General features: G+C 43.0%; 2 protein-coding genes across 4 annotated transcripts; one reads left to right on the top strand and one right to left on the bottom strand.

Moving 5' to 3' along the window:
* Nucleotides 1–2686: 2686 nt before the first annotated feature.
* Nucleotides 2687–23020, bottom strand: LOC117558307. 3 transcript variants are annotated; one of them, XM_034234390.1, is made up of 5 exons: nt 22554–23020; nt 20707–21798; nt 20134–20297; nt 3889–4157; nt 2687–3555 (listed from the first exon to the last, which is right to left on the bottom strand). In XM_034234390.1, the coding sequence occupies exons 2-4, from the start codon at nt 20911–20913 to the stop codon at nt 3890–3892; spliced, it is 639 nt and encodes a 212-aa protein (XP_034090281.1). In that variant the 5' UTR covers nt 20914–21798; nt 22554–23020; the 3' UTR covers nt 2687–3555; nt 3889. The 3 variants fall into 3 exon arrangements, 2 of the variants coding, with proteins under 2 accessions (XP_034090281.1, XP_034090280.1); XR_004570821.1 differs by lacking the exons at nt 2687–3555; nt 3889–4157 and having other exon boundaries at nt 20135–20297; XM_034234389.1 differs by lacking the exons at nt 2687–3555; nt 3889–4157; nt 20134–20297 and having other exon boundaries at nt 20424–21798.
* Nucleotides 15390–19481, top strand: LOC117558306. The gene is made up of 2 exons (XM_034234388.1): nt 15390–16190; nt 17762–19481. The coding sequence occupies exons 1-2, from the start codon at nt 15916–15918 to the stop codon at nt 19347–19349; spliced, it is 1863 nt and encodes a 620-aa protein (XP_034090279.1). The 5' UTR covers nt 15390–15915; the 3' UTR covers nt 19350–19481.
* Nucleotides 23021–23034: the final 14 nt, after the last annotated feature.

The raw sequence follows: 23034 nt of genomic DNA, 5'->3' as shown, positions 1-23034 counted from the left end.
AACTTTTAGGATCTCACACACACGCAGCAAGTGACTTTCATACATAATACATGCAAACGCAGGTACACAGGAGTAGACGCACGGCGAACGCGCCACACTGAGAGCAGATGCGGACATCTTACAAGGATGAATGGCCTGCCTGCGAAGGACGGCAGGACAGCGTAATAAAAGCCAGACGAGGCATTAATCCTCCTTGTGGGGTTCGCTGATGTTTGCAGCATTATGGCAGGCCACTAACATTTGTCATGTCTCCGCTGTGTGAGGAGGGGGGGGCGGGATGTACTGTATAGGGGCCACCGGTAAGTGTAATGCTAAATCACAACTATGTGCTTGGCATGTTGTGTCATCATTATACTTCAGCAGCGTTGAGAGGGTGGGTGTTGGTGTTAGTAGAACACAAGAGATGATTTTAAAGCCACACACAGCCTATATGTTTACAGGAGTATATAGAATGCTTCAGCCAGTCATTATCTTAGCATAACGACTAGAAAGAAGGGCTAACAGATAGCTAGGTTATTTGTACCGATTACACCTAAATTAACTGGAGACGGTTAAACGTTTTTTTAAATGTTTTCATGGATTAAACAAGCAAGACATGTTACTTAGGGTGCTTTTCAGTTGTCAGACAGATGTTGTGACTCTTGGACAGAGCCAGGCTAGCCGTTTCCCCGTGCTTCTGGTCTTTATGCTAAGCTAAGCTAACCATCTCCTTGCTGTGTCTTTACATTTAGTGTGTACAGACCACTGAAAAGTATCAATATTCTCTTTTTAAAGAAGCTTATACTCGTATTTCACATATTATTTCCTATACATTTTTTATTTTCTGACCCGAAGCCTACAAACCGTTTTTTTTACATTTGAACTAGGGCCGGGACTTTAACGCGTTAATTAAGATTAATTAATTACACAAAAATTAACGCGTTAAAAAAATTAACGCATTTTAATCGCACTTATTTTTGCACCGCGGAACTTTTCTCACTGGATGAGTTTCAGGCGTACCGATTATACTGGAGCACCAACTAACGTTCATGACTTCAGACAACAACAAACCACAGTGAACAACAGTGGGATATGTTGTTTTTAAAAAAGGACGGATGGAAGCGTCGATAAGAGCACGGTTGTGTGCAAATTATGCAAAAAGGAATTCGCATATCACCGCAGCACATCAAGCCTCACGTATCACCTCAATGCAAAACATATAGCAGCTAGCGTGGAAACTAGCGTGGACGTTAGCCTCTTTTATCGCGTTCACACCAAAAAGAGCCGGTACTAAAATTAGTTCATGAGAACCTTTTTACCCCCACGAAAGTCCCTGCTAGAGAGCTGCTAGAGAGCAGGGACTTTCGTACGGCTCTCTTGTGAGAAAAGAGCTATATTTCTGATTGGCTGGGCGGATTGCAAACCACGCCCCGTAAAACTCCCAAAAAGTTTTGTGAATTTTATTATCCTCGCATTAGCATTATTAGCATTAGCCCAGCGCAGAAACGCAGAGAGACTAATTTATGGCAACACAAAATAAAACATGGGAGCGGTGGAGATGAGGAGGTGTCGGCGTTCTGGCGATTTACTCGGAAGGCTGCTGGGACTCCCAGCAGCTTCTACTGAAGCCAGTCCCCAACTCCGGGGACTTTGGGCGGCAGTATACGCCGTGAAGTGGTTTGCGGCCTGCCAGTAAACCCAAAGCAGAAGAAGAAGAAGTGACGTCAGCGGCTTCATTTGCCTAATCCACCCCCAAATTCAAAGAGTTCTCATGAACCTTTGTGGGAAAAGTACTGCGGTGTGAATGTGCCTAATGGTATACTAAAATCCATGTGAAAAAAATTGCTTCTCACTGTTCTCAGGTCAAATATTTATATGTGATTAAAAATGCAATTAATTTCGATTAATTAATTACAAAGCCTCTAATTAATTAGATTAATTTTTTTAATCGAGTCCCTCCCGGCCCTAATTTGAACATATACAAATATAATGTAATAAGCAACTAAAAGCTAACCTTTGTGAATTCAACAGGCCTATAGGCAACAACACTTACAGTAGGTGTAATTTCTCATTTGATTTTCTGGGCCAAGTCTGTCAGCCATGTTAATAAAAAAATCAAGTGAGCACTCAATTGTATGAGTTGAGTTGACCTTTATAGAGCTGAGGCTCCACTGACGGGATTTCAAGCCACCAATTAGCACTGTGGTTTCTGCTCGAGTGCGATCTCAGGTCTCAGGGAGAGACACGCACATCCCATCAACAACATCAGCATATAAAGCAGGACACATAGGACCCCGCTCAACGACAAATAGACCAAGGGGCTCTATGTGTAGAGGTCACATCGTGTTAAATTAAAGGGGAAAGGAAACACCAATTACAGCTATAATATTCCGGTAGTTTATTCATTTTACAATGGATATTGATCGTAATATTTATTGTATATGATATTACTCGCCAAAAGAAAATTAATTATCCGCCGGCCGGGTGGGGAATTCCGGGGACCAAATATATAATTGTTTTAAATTAAATGATTTGTATTTATATGTGTATCCTATTTATTTCAGCCTCTACAGACTAACAGCTTATCGGCAATTCACCATCTGGACTAGAGGTTTCCTTGGAAAAGGGAACAGAGTGCCGATACCTGCCTGTGTTGTGAATCGGATACAAAGTCACTACCCATCAGTAACCTACAAAGGATTTGAATATTCTGGAGGGATATGATGTGACCAATGATTCCATGCATGGAAGGCAAATCTTTGACAGTGAAATCGTGACATTTAGGCTAGCGAAGAAAATTCTACTTTGATAATGGAACCATTCATACAATGTTTGTGATATATCAGAACAGTATTTACAACTTATATTATCAAGCATATACATGTATCTCACTAGATTCTACAAATGTTTTTCAGTGCTCGATGTTCATAAAGTAATAAAGACCATTTTCCTGAACCAAACTGTTTTTACCCTTCAAATAATAATATACAAATACTACCAACATATATTACTTCAGCCATAGACGTCCTTTATTTATTTGCCACAGAGCCCCACAGGTTGACTAAGCTTCATACACCACAGACACATTGAGCCCCACAGGCTGGCTTCGTATATACGACAGACACATAGAGACCGACATTACTTGTTCACAAATCGACTTAGGTGGTGTGCCACAGCATCCTCCTTCGATGGTTTTACCAGGCCTTTATGCGCACCAAGTGTCCTTTTCTCCTTCTCTGCATCTGTATGACGGTGTTCTGCAAGTTCGGACCTCATGGACGATGCTGATAAACACCTCTCGACTACCCCTACCATGATTTCTCTTCGGAAGTTGTAGCTTTTTGGTGTCTTCATCGCCTTCACCACATATCCTCCAGCAGGCTTCGAGTACTGCAGTTTGAACTGCAGTGCCCCCTTCTTGGTCTGTGCCTGCTCACGGTCGATGTTGTGGTTGTGATCCAATGCAGCGAGGCGTGCCTGAAAGCTCTCCTCCGTGAACTTCTTGCGCTTTGGAACGTACTTTGTATACAAAGAATGGATGCTCTCCAGCTCGCCAGTATGGATCCCTTCTGTAACCTGCAATTGAACAGAGTGGGTCATGAATGTCAGCATTATTTAGCATTTTTGTTATTACTTAATTTGTCAGATTGCGAACTATTGGACTCGAGAGATGCCAGACATGCAATTCTCAAACATCACTATTGAATAATCACCCATGGTTGGTGGATAATTCAAATACTGATATTAATTATGCATGTGTTTGTATTTTTTACATATTTTCAATTTCATATTTTACTGTTTGTTCAGGGCTACATCCGTTGAATATATTCTCTTTAGATAAATATACTGCTTTGTGGTGAATTTATAAGGTCAGAATATATAAATGAAGAAGGGCAATTAAGACAATACCTTATAGTTTTTTCAACAGTCTCTTGTCCATGACCACTTTCTGTAGAGTGCCAAAGGCCTTGGATGAACGCTCCAACCAAGGTCGGGAACTCCCATCCTCTTCAGAATAAGGCTCGTGTTCACACTTCAGCATCTTCTCTGCCGACAGCCACTCGTGAACATTGATGATATGATGGAGGATGTACGTCCATTTCTCCTTCAGCAGTAACGCGTCACCATCACATGTACACACACAGTACCAAAGATGGTTGGATACCATGCGCACCCACCACTGGCGGCACATATCAGACCCGGGCCGGGGGGCGGGGCCACATGACCGGGCCCTTTAAACCCAATAAAGCTTGACAAAAATATCGGGAGTCCGGGGTGGTAATCTGACGCTCGTGCGTAAAAAGTCGCTCAGTCAGTAAGATTACAATTTAAAACAATGTTTGAAAGAAAAGTAACTAAAGAAAAAGGTGTAATATTTAAAGGGATAGTGGAAATCCGCGAATTTTGGGTTTAACTTATGTATTTTTATTAAAAAGAAGCATATTAAACAATTTTTTTTTTATTTCATCCGCCTGGTTTCATTTTATTTTCAATTTTACTGCGCCCTCTCAATTAAACTAAATACTTCGGGAATCGTCGGGAATCTTCGGGTGATGACGAGAGCTCAGGAAGACGGGCACAAACAATAGCGGACATTCAATAGCATTTGCATGTGAATAGCCGACCTTTATTATGGTGAATAGATGTGTTTTGTATGGCTGTAGTGCGACAGAAAAATTCTACGTGACACAACGACATTGGATTAACCTTGAGATGCGTTTTTATTCCGTTGAACACAACTTTTGATCACAAATCAAAAAAGGTAAGACGTAATTATTGTAATATTTTTGGAACCGGATGTTGTTTACTTTCTCTTTTCTGGCTGATAGCTCCAGGAATTCGAGGTCTTACAGTGATGACATTACATGTGTGGAATCTGTGGAGTCTCAGCTTTAAATCGCATATCTTGTTTGTGCAGTTAAGATAGTAATAAGGGCATTTCTACCGTGTGTTGTGTGTAAAAAAGCGTTAGCATTAGTTAGCATTGTTTCGCTCAATGCTAATTCAAAGGCTTGGTATTACTCGTGTGTTTTTTCTAGCTAACAATTGTTCTTATTGTCAGTTAGCGGAGTTTCTTACCTTTAAAAGGGTATGAAACATTAATAGTTTCATAAATGTTAAGAAGCCCTGAGACATGTGAGAGAAAAAAAACTGTGGGAGGGGTCCACTGGGGGGACCTTCGGCCTTAACTGGTTAACAATGATTAATATTTGTAAAGGCTACAGGTGATCTTAAGATGCGTGAGCTATGCTTAGGGACCTACCAGTCAAGATTATTTGTGCGTAGGGGTGCATCATCTGGCGCCTGGTCCTGGTCATCCTCGCCATTGCCCATGCCGTGAACCATCACCTCGGGCTCGGGCTCGAACAAATAAGGACGTAATGGTCCATCTTCTGGCTCAATATTGTCACCATCGTCGCTTACTGAACCGGATTCAGATTCAGTTCCTAAAACGACATTTTCGTAGGAAAGCCGAGAGGATGTTTCTGACTCGCTATCATCACTGGATACCTCGTACAATCCTTCTTCTTTGTCTGGTATATTTGCCCTTCCACGTTCATTCTGCATAGACGCCATGGTTTGTTATCGTATCGTCTTCCTGAGTTTTCGTCACTTCCGGTTAGGCTGAGAAACATTTCGTTTCTAAAAAACTTCGGGGAAGCTGCAATAAAGTGCTTCTAACATGCGTAAGGCAATTATTATATTTTTTTAATCAGGTGTGATTGTTTTGGTAGTAATTATGCTTGTATATAAGTTAAAACGAAACTATTTGAGGTTCCATTTCCACTATCCCTTTAAGGTTTCGTTTTTACAAAGGGTATAGAAACGAAATATATAACAGAGATAATAATGATATAACATGACATAAAGTCCAACAAACCACAAGGACAATGAAAACATAGCCTAATAAAATGACTACATTTCTGACACACCATTCACCATGGACAGCCACCATGAGAGCAGAGCAGTGTAAAATTGGCACGGCGGCCCATACATTCACGTACAAGTAGGCTACTGTACAAATTAAATTTGAAGTGTACTCACCACTACTTGAAGGGTAGGCCTACTCGGCGAGCCTTGCGCTCCGCGAACTTGTCCACAATATGCTGTATGTCCAATTTCTTGGCTCGGTCACTTTCGATGGACAGCAAGAACAGTCCACTCAGTCTCTCCTGTCCCATCGTGCTCCTCAAATAGTTTTTGATGAGTTTTAATTTGGAGAAAGAGCGCTCGGCGGTTGCCACGGTGACAGGAAGAGTCAGAAATAAGATGAAGGCTGTGCAAACCTCACTGAATGTAGATGTTACTGCTGGGTTGTAAACAATGAGCATTTTTACCAGATCCGCGACAGATTTTAGTTTTTGTATTTGGTCCCTGAAACAGGTTCTGAAAGAAAGCAGCTGGCCAGGGAAGCTGGCGGCGATGTCCCGACTGTAGTGCTCTCTAAGCCGCTGAGCAGCTTGGTGTAAATCCTCATCCTTTGCTTGCAGTAGTGTGTTGGGGTGAATTGCCTCAAACATGTTCACAGTTTCATTTAAACTGGTGAATCTTTGGGACAGTTGCTGGATGATTATATCGAGACATGCATTGAAAACGGTCACCCGAAAGTTGCTCTCTGCGTCAGTGAGGCGGCTGTCTTCAGAAAGTTCATCAAAGTGTCTCTTAACTTTCCTGGCCCTGGTTGTTTCAAACTGTGTTTGACTTCCCCATTTAGTAGCCAGGGCAAGAGTGTCCGGTACTTCTTCACCTTGCGGCGCAGCCAGTAAGGAGCCGGAGGGGGAGGGGTGCGGCTGGTCAAGCGTCAGGCCTGGCTCTCCTCTAGACGAGCAGCTAGCAGCTAGCAGCTGCTGAGTCGTCCCTATTATCATCACTACAGCCGAGAGACAGAAAAGGAAATAAGCTAGGCGGCCGAGCTACACGAAGTAACAACAACCATATGATATCAACATTTACCACAAACTCACATTTTCTTGTTGACAGTGTGTGGCCGTGATTGTAGCCTACCTGTAAATCTGGCTAACCCCCACTAACGTTGTTGGCGGGCTCGGGGATGAAACACGGCTGGCGAAAAAAATATCCATCGAGCTTGGACAATTTGGCTTTTCCTTGGTCCTCCTTTTTTATCTTTTTCTTTGCATTTTGTAGCTCCACTTTTGTGTTTATAACTGCTCATGCTTAGGCAGTGCTCTGTTGAATGACAAGTGATTGATGATGACGTTGACGTTCATTTACGTATGGTGTTGATGGACGGCTGTTGATGACGATTTTGCCCAAAATACATTTGGAGACAATAGAAGGGATTCACTTGCCATTTTTCATGTTTTAATGTTAAATGTGAGTGTGAAAATAGCAGAACAAGTTCAACTCATATTATAGGCTACAATGCTTTATACCTAATATGACCACGAACGTCAGTGCACTCAGTGGCGCGAGGCAGCAGGGCCCGCCCGAATATCTCGGGGGCGGAATGTAGTGGAAATTTCCTAATATCCTGATATGTTAAAACCAAATGCTTCTCATTTGGTTTAGATGTGCTGTTTGCTCTATCTGTCCTACTTCAAGGCCACAGAGCTGTTTTGGCTACTAGGTTGAGACTCACACAAAGTCGCACGAGAACTTCTACAGCTCAAGGCCAGGTGTCTAATAACAATGTGACCGTGTGAAGACAGATTTCTTACCTTCTCATCATTTCTACTATATAAGCTTCGCTATAATATTGAACTGCGCACACTCGCGCAGACTATCCTATACTCTGTGAGACCTGTGTCTATATTTTATTGTATCTGATGTTTATTCGAATAAACGTCACCGGAAAGACAACTCTGTCTGTTTCACCATGTATTTGTTTTCTGACTTGTACTCTACAGTATTGGGGTTTTTAGATTTCCATAACAATTGGCGCTGCGAGCAGGGTCTCTGCAAGTTCGATTGGGAACACCTACGAACGCTGGTTGGTCGCTACAGAATCCTCGGATTCCCTCTACCCCGCAACAAAAACAGTACGGGACGAGAGGACCAGCGGCGGGGGTGGAACTGATTGACTTCACGAGACCAAACGGACTTAGAAAGGCTTTCCAATACTGGGTGAGATGTACAATGTCTAAATTGTTTAAAGTTAAACGTAATTAAAACTCCATGACGTTTATGAGAAGGGCTACTCGAAGAAGGGGTTATCCCGTCGTAGAAAGTGGGTTTACGATTTAGTTTTTTACGTGAGTTGTACTGTGAAACAAACATCACATAGGGCAGGGGTGGCCAACCCGCGGCTCTCGAGCCGCATGCGGCTCTTTGCCTAGTTTCATGCGGCTCTTCAGTTCATATCGAATTTTATATGTGTGAGTTTGGGGGAGAGACACTGACTCCTTACTAGTGTTGCACGGTGTACCGATACTTGAAAGGTACCGCGATACCCTGCCGTTAAAAACGTTACGATTCCTCCGTTTCATTAGTATCGGTACTTTAAGAATGACGGGGAAAAGTACTCCGGTGAGAAAGCGCCGTTTTAATAAGAGCCGTGTGTGTTCAGCGCTCTGCTTCCACTCCCTGCACTGCAGCCGTGCCTGCTGTCCCGCCCCTCTCAAGCACGTTCTAAGTCCCTCCCCTCTCAAGCACGCTCTAAGTCCCTCCCCTCTCTCATGCACGCGCTAGCTGCCAGAGCATGTGAGAAAACGAGAAGCATGGCTGCCAGTGGGAGTGCAACTGCCGCTGCGCCTCGGCTTGTTGACAAAAAGACGCCAGAAGCGAAATTTGGAAGTATTTGAGCTATATCTCTGACAGTGAGGGCAAGCCTACGGACACCATGAGGCCTGTCTGTGAGACATTTATTAATTTTATTTAATACGAATTCTTGTCATTTATTTTATTTATTGTTCTCATTGTTTAAACGTTTGTGTTATGGTTATGGTTCTGGTGTGAAATAAAGCACAATAATTACATTTAAGACCGTTTCCCTTTTTTTAAGAAAATATCGAAAAATAATCGGAATCGCAATTCTTGACTTGGTATCAAAACCAAAATGTTGGTATCGTGACAACACTAGCTACTCCTGACAGTTAAACCTGATATTTAGTAGGTCTGTTAAGTATTGAATGCTGATAATTCTGACGTAATTTGGCCGGTCAAAGTTGTTTGGGCTCGGATTAAATCGCTCCGTTACTTTCGTCCCGTGTTATGTATGTTGTGTATGTGTGGTGTCAGTGTGAGAGGATGACAGCGCGTATAATTTTGATGTGGCCCAAGAGCCAATCACAATAATACCTGCGATGCAGTGAACCAATCACCTTTGAGGGGGGGGAAACCTATCGTTGATTAAACATTATCCAGTGTTTCCCCTGCCATTGTCTTGGAGGGGCGCTGCGCCCCGCCAACGGAGCCCCGCCAACGGAGCCCCGCGCCCCCCTGAAATTCAAGGTGTTTAAAAAATATATATATATACTTTTTTTTTTAAAATATATATATAGCACCAAATTGTAAATAATCTATAACTACTGTCACTTTTCACATTGAACATGTGCTCTTTTATTAAATAAACTAAACGCTTTCATTTTAAGTTGTGAGTTTAGTGTTTTTGACCCTAAAAAACACTGATGCATTAATCAATAACAATAATCCACAGCTCCTCTCTCTGCTCCAGAGGATTTAAAAAAAAAATATCCCAATGCCACAAAAATGCATCAGTGACGTGGTTGAAATCTTGTCTCCAGAAAACAAAAAACTGAAACAAGCGGTATCAGTGACTGTGTGTTTGATGTGGCTCTTTGCAGTAACATAGAAAAAATGTGGCTCTTAACCTCTGACTGGTTGGCCACCCCTGACATAGGGGTTATCCCGTCGTAGATAGTGGGTTTACGATTAGTTTTTTACGTGAGTTGTACTGTGAAACAAACATCACATAGGGTTTATCCCGTCGTAGAAAGTGGGTTTACGATTAGTTTTTGCACGATTTGTACTGTGAAACAAATGGTGATTTTGTCATGGGAACAAGGCAAAGTAGGGGGCTTGTACACCCTCCTGAGGGCCCGATTGTAGACGTCATGAGAGTAAAATATGGTGAAAACAGTCTGTCTAAATTAAATATATGGACGGAAATGTTCGGATTTCCAAAGGGAGGTTTTTGAGTAAATTAAAAATCAAGAAACTAAAGAATACATTTATTATTCAAGAAAGAAGTAGAGATACAAATAAAGTTAAAGTAAAAGACTTATATAGAAAACTGGACACTCACAGAAAGTGTTTATAATAAATACTGGGAGGATTAAGCAGAATGCTGTGAAAGAAGGCAGTTGGCATTGGGCATTAAAGAAAATATTAAGGTTGAAGATGAATGTGAAGAAAAGAAGGAAAATAAATTATTTCCAAAACCATGTAAACCCCAGACATCTCTGTGTTCTTCCATTGCAGGCCTGAATGACCTCTCCTCGACTGGGTATCCTTTCCCTCCCCCGGGGTACAACCCTGGCAATCCGGCTGGCCCACCTCCACCTCCACCGCCACTACAAGCCCCAGCCATGCAGTCAACTCCAAGCTCGCCACCCCCATCAGCCCAAGTAGATGGGGACAACAGCGGGATAAACAAACCCAAGCCCAAGCAAGTGTTTGGGCAACACACCTCAGTAATGCCTTTCTCAACGGACTCACAGACACAGCGCAAGCTACGCAGAATGCTGGCCGGTCACAATACCGAGGGAGAGGCAGAAGAGGTTTTCCGAGGCAGAAGACGAGAAGCAAGACCTTCATTTGAGAAAGATGTTTCAAGTGTGGCAGTGTTGAACATTGGATTATGGGACTGCTCACAGAACACTGGCGAGTGGAGGGAGAGAGGGGGACAGCAAGGACGTCATTCACAATCAGACTGACCTACACCAGATGGGGAGGAGGGGACCCGATCGAGCGAGATGGAAATTCAGCCAGCATCATCGAACCAGGGAAGTGAATACATACACACACATCATGCTTTTGAAAATTGGAAAATGTAGAAGACATGCCTGTGGTTAAAGAGGGTACATATTTGAAATATGACAGTGAAACAGCATTTGAGAAATGTCCCACACTAACTTTAGCTATCATGGGTGTTGATGTTCTATAGTAAAAAGGGCAGATTTGCCTGATTGCAAATTTAGTGGTAGATGTATGCACTCAATAGGAGCGGCTGGGGTGACTGTAAAGGAGAAGTTTTTGTATCACTTCAGAGTGGAGATAACGGTGATGATAGTCAATCCATTTCCCACATCAGTAAAAAAACAGTTTCTTTTATCCTCCGTCTGTCTAATACATTTACTGGGCAGAGATCTGAAACTCCGGTTCGGCTTAGGCCTCATTTATTCCACAAATGAGGGGTTTAAAGTCCGGCAGCCATCTCCTACGATGGTTCAAAAACTTTTGATGATAAAGACTGTGTGAATGTGTATTAAATGGCTGCTGACATATCCTGATTCTCAGGCGTTGTTGCGTTTGACTGATCAACGTGTTTTTCCACCTGCTGTGTTCATGGAGGCTTCTCATTTGCATTATACGTGCTAACGTTGTTAATGTTGTTAATCTGTGTAAATGCTATGATGAGTTTTTCTGTTAGAATGTGTGAATGAGGAGCTCATGCTTAAGACTATGCTTGGAGTTTGCTGCGTAGCGCTGGTTCCTGTTGCACACCCACACAATACAAACTGTGTCAAATCCCAGGGGCGGTCCACACATTTCACTAGCCAGGGGCCCCACTGATAGATAGAGGGATTTGGATCCAATCGTTAAAGATTTGGAGTCATTCACTGATTGGACATCTACACACACAGAATATGTTATGTACTATATGTCAGGTGACATGTATAAGATGAAAATGTGCACAAACGTAGCCGTTCTGCGCACATTGCTGTTGGTTGAGGATGATGGGGTAATTCTCATATCTCTGAGCTTCCTGCCGCGCTTTCAGATGGGCCATACTCACTCTGGGCAGCTCACAGATATGACGTATGTTTAATGTCCACGTTCCGTTCAAATCAACCCCCGTACCCATTGAAACGTGAAGCTGTTGATGGAATTCAGCCAGTGTTTACCTCTCTGTTTAAACAAGGGGTCATTATTCCGTGTAACGATTCCGGTACGCACTCCAGTGTTTCCTGTCAAAAGATCAGAGACAAAACCTCCTGACGAGTGGAGATTTGTCCAGGATTTACAGCTGTAAATGCTATGCAGCTATGCCCGCTCGTCCCAAGTCCTTATCTGATTCTTTCCTAAGTTCCAGCCTCTGCAGCATTTTTTTTACTGTAATAAGATCTCTCAAATGCATTTTTCAGTGTTCCTGTACACAAAGACAGTCAATTTTGTTCACATTTGAATATAAGGGTAAACCTTACACATTCACACGTTTGTGTCAAGGCTACTGTGTACAACCAGGCATTGTGTACAAGGTTGGTCTCTCTCCAAGTTTCTAAAGGCATCGCTCTCATACAAGGCCAGTTTGATGACCTCATGATTTGCGCACCCACAGCAGTGTTCATAACACACGGCTGTTGTTATGCTTGTTGTGATGTTACATTACTCCGTTCTCTGCTTGTAATTATGCCGTTACAAGCTTCAAAGTTGTATTTATCATCTGAATTTGCCGAAACAAGTTTGGTATTCTGAAGCCAATACTTTGTTTATTCTAAAACAGATGAAAACAAACGGTCTTTTATACAAAATGGAAATATTATACAAGTAAAACTACATGTTACTTTAATCCCATGTAATTGTAGAATGAACACAGTCTTCCTTTGTATAAGTCAGGTGTTTTGAGTAGTCAAAATTACCTACAAATCATTGTACACATTTGTAAATATTATTTTCCACTTGTTACCATTGTGAGGTTATTTTGTATGCAGCGCTGCGTGATTTTGTAGCTAGAAATTCAGACTAAGGTGCTCAGATGTTGTGCATGAGTAAAAGTAGAAGTACCAGAGTGGTACAGTAAAAGTCCTGCATTCAAAATGTTCCTCAAGTAAAGGTAGAGGGGTGTTCTTATCGGGGTGTGGTGGGGGTGGCGACGGTGGAGGTGGTCGTTGTGCGGATTGGTCCATTTCAGAGTGATGTGTATGTGTTCGGTGGTGGTTGATCATGAGGGTGTTCTCGGGGCTGGTAGAGGTGCAGCTGGTTTGGGTGGCTTTGTGTGCTGCGGGGTAGCTGGTGGATTTGCTCCGGGTGGAACTGGGGTCTGATTTGGCACTTGATCATATTTAGCATCATTCATCCACATCTGTGAAGTAGCTAAAGGTATTAAATAATTAAGTGAAGGAAAAGTACACCAGGTACCTCTGACTTATGTTCACTGCCAACCTAAAAGTATTTTTTTTAAAAATAGTAATCAATGATGTTTTGAGAAGTTATTTGGCTGATTGTTTTTATATCGGCTCAGCCATGTTATATGGGAGACCCAGTCTACGTACACTCTAAAAACAAATGCTTGGCTTAACAAAGAGAATCAAGGCAATAGGTTGCATCGATGGTTATTGAGTTAAGACAACTTCTAATGACATTTTGTTAGAGCAACAAAGTTATTTGAGTTAGGGGAAAAGGCGTTTCCTCTACAATCAGGTGTTTTCAATTACCACTTACTTAATAATTGGTAGAATAAACACAAGTTTTAAGTTGATTACTCCAAACGTTCCAACTTGTTTTACCGTATGATTTAAATGTAATCTTAAGTTGTGTATACTTAATTACCACATGTTGAACATGAACAGATGTTTTTAAGTGGACAGCCATTTGTAAATTAAGTTGCTCCAAATAATATTGTATTCAATAGGGTTTTCCTTTTAGCTTATTCATGTTTTTTCCTTTAAAGAAAGAAATTAATTGATTCCACAACAAAAATATTAGGCAATTCACTTTTTATTTTTGAACTGCAGTTGTTTATTTCAACACATGATATTTCAATCAGGAGAGTTTGAATTTCAAGTTGTATTTGAATGACAAGACCTTAACTCAAGGTGTAGAACAATTAAGTTATCAAGCCAATTGCATTACAATACCTCAACTTGAATTTAGGGTGAAGTCAATTAATGCAGAAATCAGAGTTCAAATGACACGATTAAGTTGCAACTTAAACTGTTTATCTAAAATCAATTAACTCACATTTTTTATCTTGCAACCAGTGCATTTAATTAAGTGGAGGTGAAAGGTCGCTTGAATTGGATTCTCCAGCTCTGAATTGGGTTTTTAGATGTACAGATCACTCATTTTGATATTAATATTAAACTTAGTTTTCTTTTCTTTAATTTTTCATCCTCGTGTAGAATGCTATCACGAAACACACATGTGGTTGTTTATAGCATAAAGAACATCTGAGTTAATGTGAGGTAGGGAAATACTCATTTGAGTATGTGCATATAAATATGTAATTTACAACAGCTATAAGATGCTTGAAAAGTGCTTGAATTTGATTTTGGAAAAGGTGTAAGAACCCTCTTATTGACCTTTGCCTGAAGGTGACGAACACGACTGTGTGCACACCTAGACCGGACTTAAAAGACGTTCCTCTGACCAAGGCTGACCTCATTTTGTATGTTGATGGGTCTGCCTCTCGCGACCAAGGGGGCACTAATCGGGTGGGGTGTTTTTCTGTTGTTTCAGATTCTGCTGTACTCCGTTCCGGACCAATCCCATGTCTCAGCACAAGCAGCAGAGCTCATCGCACTAACTGAAGCCTGCACGTTTGCAGAAGGCAAAACCGTGACTATTTACACTGACTCACGCTATGCTTTTGGGGTAGTGCACGATTTTGTGGCTATTTGGAAGTGTAGACAATTTCTGCAAGCAGTACAGACCCAGTTCCCCTAAGAAATTGGGTCTGCTAATTTACCTGCTGACTCAGCCGCAAAGGAAGAGTCTGATTCCTCTCGCACCTCATGCACCTTACACTCATTTGTTAGAATGCCTGTCTCCTCCTTCACTGACAACATGTCGTCACTTCAGCAGCTAGCTACACCAGTTGAGAAGGCTCGGTGGAAGGCTGTTGGGGCTGTTTTTGACACATGGGTTGGACAATGTGTCAAAAGGGGGGATGTTAGAGGCTATAAATCAGGAGTGGTTCTGAAGGGGGGTGAAGGGGGGTAATTTGCATTAAGCAAAATTCATTTGAGCACCTAATGCTGGATTTCATTGAGCTTAGCCCATCAGAGAACATCTTAAATTAGAACAACGGTTCACATTTTGCTAAAGAGAGAACGGCACAATCAAAAACAAACTAGCAAAATGCTGTGCAGACACAGGTCTGTCATGGACACAAGCTCTGTCCATTGTGCTGATGTACATGAGGATGTGGGAACGAACACGGAGCCAACTCAGCCATTTGAAATCCTTTTTGGGGCTCCTCCACAGATTGGACTCAAGGCTCCAGGATGTCCTCTTCCCTCCACAACTTTGTGTGAGGATGCTATGTTGCTATGTTGTATGTTAACCTGTCATCCACTTTAGCGACTGCCACTGGTCCACTTCACCATCTCCAACCCGGCGACTTCGTGCTGGTCAAGGATTTCCGGAGAAAGAGCTGGAAATCCAATCGTTGGCCCCTACCTGCTTCTGGTCAACCAGACAGCGGTCAAGGTCGCCGAGAGAGAGCTACGTGGGTCCACGCCAGCCACTGCAAGGTCGTAGTCACAGGAAAGGAGAAACGGTAGAAGCAGAAGACAACAAGTGACGTGTCCTAGTCACCAACAAAAGTAGATGACAACAAGTCATGTGTCCTAATCACCAACAGAAGTAGATGACAACAAGTGATGTGTCCTAATCACCAACTTGCACCACACTTGCACTACATACACCAAAACACACTACACACAAGGTATCACGAGCGAGTGCCAGCTGAGCGGTTCCATATGCTCTCTGGTTCCTCATTTATGTTACCGGTGTGCGGAGTCTGACTTTCCGTGTCACAACATCGACCGAGGGAATACACACACACACCCCATGGAGCATTCCCACCTCGTGATGACGACTCGCCTGGGAAAACGACAACGCAACCGTGAGCAATACTACTGGAGAGCCTGGACAATCACAAAATGGTTCCTCTGCATACTTGCCATGATAGTTGTGTTAGGACTAGTTATATATTTTATGTATTCATGGTCAGCACACAGCAGGTCAGCAAAAATCGAGGTATCTAAGAGGTACATGGGGAAAGCAGGGCGAACCACATGGGAAGAGGGGCTGATCAAGACAGGGATTGGTAACATTACTCTAAGGCAGGGGTGGCCAACCTGCGGCTCTCGAGCCGCATGCGGCTCTTTGCCTAGTTTCATGCGGCTCTTCAGTTCATATTGAATTTTATATGTGTGAGTTCGGGGGAGAGACACTGACTCCTGACTAGTGGTGCACGGTGTACCAATACTTGAAAGGTATACCGCGATACCCTGCCGTTAAAAACGTTACGATTCCTCCGTTTAAGAATGACGGCGGAAAGTACTCCGGTGAGAAAGCGCCGTTTAAATAAGAGCTGTGTGTGTTCAGCGCTCTGCTTCCACTCCCTGCTCTGCAGCCGTGCCTGCAGTCCCGCCCCTCTAAAGCACGCTCAAGTGCCTCCCCTCTCAAGCACGCTCTAAGTGCCTCCCCTCTCTCATGCACGCGCTAGCTGCCAGAGCATGTGAGAAAACGAGAAGCATGGCTGCAAGTGGGAGTGCAACTGCCGCTGCCCCTCGGCTTGTTGACAAAAAAGACGCCAGAAGCGAAATGTGGAAGTATTTTAGCTATATCTCTGACAGTGAGGGCAAGCCTACGGACACCACGAGGCCTGTCTGTAAGAAATGTATTAATTTTATTTAATACGAATTCTTGTCATTTATTGTATGTATTGTTCTCATTGTTTAAAGGTTGTGTTATGGTTCTGGTTCTGGTCTGAAATAAAGCACAATAATTACATTTAAGACTGTTTCCCTTTTTTTAAGAAAAGTATCGAAAAATAATCGGAATCGCAATTCTTGACTTGGTATCGAAACCAAAATGTTGGTATCGTGACAACACGACAGTTAAACCTGATATTTAGTAGGTCTGTTAAGTATTGAATGCTGATAATTCTGACGTAATTTGGCCGGTCAAAGTTGTTTGGGCTCGGATAAAATTGCTCCGTTACTTTCGTTCCGTGTTACTTTCGTCCCGTGTTACTTTCGTCCCGGCTCTCCCTACGTGTGTATGTGTGGTGTCAGGTGTCAGTATGAGAGGATGACAGCGCGTCTAATTTTGATGTGGCCCAAGAGCCAATCACAATAATACCTGCGATGCAGTGAACCAATCACTTTTTGAGGGGGGGAAAACCTATCGTTGATTAAACACTACTATCCAGTGTTTCCCCTACCATTGTCTTGGAAGGGCGCTGCACCCCGCCAACGGAGCCCCGCGCCCCCCCCTGAAATTCAAGGTGTTTAAAAAAAATATATAATTAAAAAAAATATATATATATCGCACCAAATTGCAAATAATCTATAACTACTGTCACTTTTCACATTGAACATGTGCTCTTTTATTAAATAAACTAAACGCTTTCATTTGAAGTTGTGAGTTTAGTGTTTTTGACCCTAAGAAACACTGATGCATTAATCAATAACAATAATCCACAGCTCCTCTCTGCTCCAGAGGATTTAAAAAAAAAATATCCCAATGCCACAAAAATGCATCAGTGACGTGGTTGAAATCTTGTCTCCAGAAAACAAAACACTGAAACAAGCGGTATCAGTGACTGTGTGTTTGATGTGGCTCTTTGCAGTAACATAGAACAAATGTGGCTCTTAACCTCTGACTGGTTGGCCACCCCTGCTCTAAGGGATGGGGAAGATAGCACAGTGCAGTTAGACCCGTGCGACTACATGCATTGCTCCGACCCTAAGAAACTGGGGTGGGCGGACGCCTACATATGCTATGTCGAAGGCAGTTTTGGTCAAACCGCCAATCACTGCTCAGGGGGCTGGGCTTTTGTTTTATGGACCACCGCATACACCGATTGGGGTTATACCCTATGGGACGACAAAACAAACATAAAAGGGAGATTGTCTATCTCCAAAGTCAATTCATCGAGCCCCGTTGTCCTGTTGCAACTACAGGCTGCCCAGATATCAGACGGGGGTTATTATGTTGTATGTATGTATGTATCCGGCACCGACCCGTGTGGCACATTTTACATAGACATTGCGCCCAAAACTCAGACCCCCAAAAAGGATAAACCGCCTTTGACACAAACATTGACATCCATAGGTACATCTACACTTCTAAAACGTAACCTATACATAGGCAATAACGACCATAACAACATTGATGTGGTTCAGACCAGTAATGGAAACACCGGTAACGTTTGGTGGCACACTCTGAGATCATTCTTGCAGGCCGCAGGACAAAATGGTTCATGTTATGCATGCACCCTTTTTCCCCAGGACTCATCAATGTCAGTGCCAGTTCGTCCGCGCTCTCTGACCCAGGTTGAACACCTCTGTGCGTTTATGGCTCTGACAAGGCCCATCGAGGGGGAAGACCGCGTAACCGAGTGGCGTTATGCCAGGCAGCTTCCTCCACCATGCAGTAATAAGTCTAACTCCCTTTTGCGTGCATATACGGTTGATACCACATACGCAAAGTACCAACCGGTCAGCCATGTGCACCCCAGCCATTTGAGAGGGATGAAACACAGCATTTGTATCCAGAGAGTATACCATAAAACGTCTCTTACACCACCTTATTTTTCCCTAGGTACTACTACTGGTTGTACTCGTATCCTACAGAATACGTGCAGTTACGGTGTTTACAATAGCTCGTATTGCATATTCAGTGTCCCTGAAAGAATCCTTTCTAACGTAGCATTCCCTGATGTTAACCATACTTCCCTCCAACTGGCCTGGCCCAGTGATGCTGGGTTTAGCGCGCCACAAGATTACGTTTGGTTGTGCGGCGACAAGCTCTATCAGATGCTGGCTCCCCTCTGGATAGGTACATGCACTCTAGTGGATTTGAATCCAGCAGTCACGGTCCTCACGTCCTTAATGTACACGACACATCATTACCCAGAGTTCCAACACCCGGACCACCACAAGGTAAAAAGAGAGCTGACGTCCACTGGAGTTAAATTCTTTGGTGGCTTGTTTCCATGGTGGGGTACAGTAAACAATGCCCATAACATAGATACCTTACATGTTCGACTAGAGAACCTCACTTACGAGACGACGCAAGGCTTCCAGGCATTGCCCCCATTCATAATAGCCTCTAGGAACATGCTCATGCAGCAATTTGCTCTTGACCTGTGTCATATTATATGTCTGTTTGATTATCCCAATACTGAAGAAGTGCGTTTCCAGCATGGTATCCTCAGCTTTCGTTCAGTGTACTGCTATTCCATTACAAGACAATCCTTTGCGCCACAGTGAGATAGACCAGCTAGAATCAGAAGAGTCTGATTCCGACACTACAATATAATCAATATAATCATGTGAATCGAGTGTACTCTCCTCTTATGCTTACATTATATTGGAGTCTGTCCTCCACACAAACAGCCAGTTTTCTATGATATATTTGTGATGTGTTTACTTAAACCAGTGATGGAGTGTATTCATTGATGTGTTATATCAGTCTATCCTGTCATTTGTTTTTTATTGATCAAGTATGATCAAAAGGGGGGAATGTAGTGGAAATTTCCTAATATCCTGATATGTTAAAACCAAATGCTTCTCATTTGGTTTAGATGTGCTGTTTGCTCTATCTGTCCTACTTCAAGGCCACAGAGCTGTTTTGGCTACTAGGTTGAGACTCACACAAAGTCACACGAGAACTTCTACAGCTCAAGGCCAGGTGTCTAATAACAATGTGACCGTGTGAAGACAGATTTCTTACCTTCTCATCATTTCTACTATATAAGCTTCGCTATAATATTGAACTGCGCACACTCGCGCAGACTATCCTATACTCTGTGAGACCTGTGTCTATATTTTATTGTATCTGATGTTTATTCGAATAAACATCACCGGAAAGACAACTCTGTCTGTTTCACCATTTATTTGTTTTCTGACTTGTACTCTACAGTATTGGGGTTTTTAGATTTCCATAACAGGAGCCTGCTGCCTCGGCGACAGGCCCCCATTGGGTCCCGACCGTCCAGGGCCCGGGGAGCCCTGCCCCTACAGCCCCCCCTGAAGCCCCGCCCCTGGCACCCACTCCTTCAGCTCGGTATTCCTGCTCTGCAGCATCCGCTTCTTCACACCTTTCACAATGTGCCACAAGTCAAACTCATGCTTGATGGTCTTGTGGTCCTCACGTAGCATCTTCTGCACTGCAGGGTGGCAGTCTGTGGCTAGTATGGAAATTGTCACATTGTGATCCTGAAAAGATATTTACCATAAATGTAATTTAATAAAGCCAACATCTTCAATTTCTATCACACGGGTTTGATAGCCAGCCAGCCACCCCCCCCCCCCCCTTGTCCAAGTCAAACTTAGAGGGCCAGGCAATTTTCTCATGTAAAATCACAATTTAGTCAATTGTAGGATTAATTTTTGCAACATGGAATTCTCTAGCATATCATGTAACAAATTTACATACAATATATATCTTTGGCTATCAGCAGAGATCCCATACATACAATGGCACAGGCAGACAGCTAGACATCACAACCTTTCTATTCCAAATTGACAATCGTTATTTAAAATTAGACAAAAGATTATACAATATATTGTAGCAATACTACATGTACTATTTACCTGTGAAATAAACAAACTAACAATAGAATACCTGTAGTTTGGAAATACATCTTTCAAGTCCAACAGGCTCCAACCAGTAGCTATTTTTGACCTCTGTCACCTTCACTGTCTGCTGGGCAATGATGAGCCTTGAGTTGATATCAAGCATGGTGTACGTTCCAAACGTAGCACAATGACCAGGGCTGTCACATCGCCCATCGCCTGACACAGTGACAACCTGATCGCCAGTTGCTGCCATCACTGCCTAATTGTGCAAGTTCCAGACACTGGTAACTTCCGGCAGCACATACACTCTCTGGATGTTATAGCAGTGTCTTGTCGAGAGTTATTCCAGGCCCAGACACTGGCATATCTCAGAAAATGGGCCATAAGCATTTCCAGTCAGGAAAATCGCGGCTGGCACTAACAGGTTGCAGGACATTGTGCCATTTAAGAGGGGTTGAGAAGTCCACACAAATTCATGGCCATCTATGCAGTCAGTTTTCACTGTCAGTCCAAAGCCTTTGGCTGAACAGTACGGCCTGCTGATCACACATTTTCCGCATCCGGCAAAGTTGCATACACAAAACAGCTTCATCAGTTGTGCATGGGATACCAGATATTTTTTGTCTGACACTGGATCTTCTCCGCCATCCACTGAATGTTCTCCATCATCCTCGCTGTCTTCGCTGTCATTCTGTATAATGTCATCTTCAGTAGGGCTGTAGTCCGACGAAGAAGGCTCAGTACCTGGAATGCTCTCCCCAGAGCTGGAAGCATCTTTTTCAGGCATTGACACATCAGCTGTTGGACTCGGTGGTGCTTTGGCCATTGCATCTGCAGGTGCCAGTGTGGCGGATCCACCAGCAATGTCCCTGCTGACGCAATATGGATGATCATGACTGAGCAACTGACTGTTGTTGATGTCATCGGTCCCAGTCTGCACACTCACCAAAGTCACAGTTTTACACGGGCATGGTTCCAGTGGTTCCGTCTGTGTGGCCACAGTCACTGACTGCCCACGTTTAGTTGTGTGTGCCTCCAGTACCTGGGAATCATCACTTGCATCATCAGCACCTATGCAGGATGTATCTTCTGTCTGACAGGACAACAATCCTGCAGCAGTATGGACAGCTCGTTTGACCTGAAACAAAACAATATAAATATGTTACAGGTTAAGGTGAACTAGAAATATTCAAAATCATGACTATGATAAGTTAGCCGGAAAAACCCCATCGCCACTATTTACCAATGTGATTATTCCATAATGGTAAAATAAAGAAACTGTTCATAGAAACCTAAGAATTAAAAGAACGTGATCGAGCCACCACAGCCCATCAGAGAGCAAACAATCAGCCTGAGCTCCATGGAGATGCTCTATAATTATGTAGACCTATGTGTATCTCGGCCGTTGGAAAAAAATAGGAAAATATTTGTTTTTGAAGACTATTTAAGCAAACTCTCAAACTGTTATTACTCAGAGCAAAATATATTATTTATAAAGGATTGTGTTATTATTAAGCACATGTTCAGAAAATACTCAAGCAGGGCTAAGGATGGGCAGTCATTTTGATGAAGTATACTCCTACCAGGCTACCACATGTACCAGTGGTCAGTTGACATATATTTTGTATTATTTTCCAACACCTCATACATCTTGGCAATACCATCCATTGAACACCTAGTCCAGCAATACTAGCCTTTTTAGGGCTGTTTTCGACAGATGAACGTGTGTATGCCAGTTTAATTAGTTGAGCTATAGAACACCCCCAATTCTCCATTGTACGTCATAATAATAGCTACCATTTAGTTTGGACGCGATTGCGTTAATTAATAAGGTCACACTGTGTCAGTAAATACATGTGTGAGCTAGTAATCTGGTAGTGCTGCAATATTTACCTCTCTCTCGGCAGCTGAAGCAACTCGTTTGGTGGCTCGAACTTCCCGTTTGTTGACACTGTCATTGTCTTGCGCGGCCGACGTGCTGGGACGGTCGGTGTTCCCGACTGCATACGTTGAGAAATCGAATATTGTGGGAACAGATCCTGGCTTCAAATCCGATGTTTTGTATTGAACCAGGCATCCAGACTCATCAAACCTCATTTTGTGGACATAATCGTCATTTTTAAAGTGTTCGCTGCACACACGTGCGTACTGATTCAGCGGCGGATCGGACCGTTTCATGGAAATAACCCATGCTTTGAGCAGCTTCTCATCCGTTAGTGGCAGCCTATGGAAATGTACTTCTTCCTTCTTCGTATAATACCATTTGTGCAGCCTGGGGCAATACAATAAACTCCTGACGACGACCGTTTTATTTTAATGTAAACTACTGGTGCATAGCACGCCATGTTGTTTGTTATTGAGCTTTGGCCCAGGA

The sequence above is a fragment of the Gymnodraco acuticeps genome, unplaced genomic scaffold (assembly GCF_902827175.1).
Source record: "Gymnodraco acuticeps unplaced genomic scaffold, fGymAcu1.1, whole genome shotgun sequence".
Taxonomy (NCBI): Eukaryota; Metazoa; Chordata; class Actinopteri; order Perciformes; family Bathydraconidae; genus Gymnodraco; species Gymnodraco acuticeps.
The sequence above is the reverse complement of the archived record's forward strand: the minus strand, read 5'-3'. Positions and strand labels throughout refer to the sequence as shown.

Bases quoted from the DNA above. Each gene is read 5' to 3' on its own strand.
- LOC117558306 (XM_034234388.1), top strand. From the start codon at position 15,916: ATGGAGCATTCCCACCTCGTGATGACGACTCGCCTGGGAAAACGACAA. The intron at 16,191-17,761 runs GCAGGGGTGGCC...CCCTGCTCTAAG, and splicing joins ATTGGTAACATTACTCTAAG to GGATGGGGAAGATAGCACAG.
- LOC117558307 (XM_034234389.1), bottom strand. From the start codon at position 22,838: ATGAAACGGTCCGATCCGCCGCTGAATCAGTACGCACGTGTGTGCAGC. The intron at 21,799-22,553 runs GTAAATATTGCA...GTTTTGTTTCAG, and splicing joins CTTCAGCTGCCGAGAGAGAG to GTCAAACGAGCTGTCCATAC.